Source organism: Morone saxatilis, unplaced genomic scaffold (genome assembly GCF_004916995.1).
Source record: "Morone saxatilis isolate NCDOM2014 unplaced genomic scaffold, NCSU_SB_2.0 Contig16, whole genome shotgun sequence".
NCBI lineage: Eukaryota > Metazoa > Chordata > Actinopteri > Moronidae > Morone > Morone saxatilis.
Genome location: NW_023339718.1, coordinates 5,192,995 through 5,193,472, shown reverse-complemented (window position 1 = coordinate 5,193,472; position 478 = coordinate 5,192,995). Strand labels below are relative to the sequence as shown.

Genomic DNA, 478 nt, shown 5'->3' with positions numbered 1-478 from the left:
TTATAGTATTTTAGTACACATTTACATTCATTTATGTTTCATGTATAGATTTATAGTAATCTAATAGACATTTATAGTAATTTAATAGAAATATAGTAATTCAGTATGAAATATATAATGAACTAGTATAAATTTAGTACAAGTAGAGAATATATTACAATAACAGCAGGAGCAGTGACACATCCGTCCAGCTTAAAGTATCTTATTCTGTAAGTGTTCATCAACAGGAGCCAGAACTGTGTGACTCACCAGCACAGAGAAAACCAGAGCCACAATATTGACGGGCCACGCGGGGCAGAAACAGGTGAACATGGTCAGGCAGAGGTAGTTCCTCAGAGGGGGGATCTCCTGAGCCTCCCGGTTCTTCAGGTGGTCGGAGCTCCCGTCCAGCCGGGGCTTGGTGTTCATGACCGAGAGACAGTAAGAGAGGAGGCGCTGGAGCTGAGACACTGGGAGGGTGGAGGGGGAGGCGAGGGAG

At 43.9% G+C, this 478-nt stretch overlaps 1 protein-coding gene across 2 annotated transcripts in view; it reads right to left on the bottom strand.

Annotated features, from left to right (window-relative positions):
- The window catches only part of LOC118326289 (transmembrane protein 233), a 2,547-nt gene extending 2,101 nt beyond the window's left edge, over positions 1–446 (bottom strand). For both annotated transcript variants that reach the window (XM_035659266.1, XM_035659267.1), the window contains exon 1: positions 250–446. In XM_035659266.1, the coding sequence (XP_035515159.1) occupies positions 250–408 (159 nt within the window). In that variant the 5' untranslated portion in view covers positions 409–446. The remainder of the gene's footprint in view (positions 1–249) is intronic.
- Between the last annotated feature and the right edge of the window lie 32 nt (positions 447–478).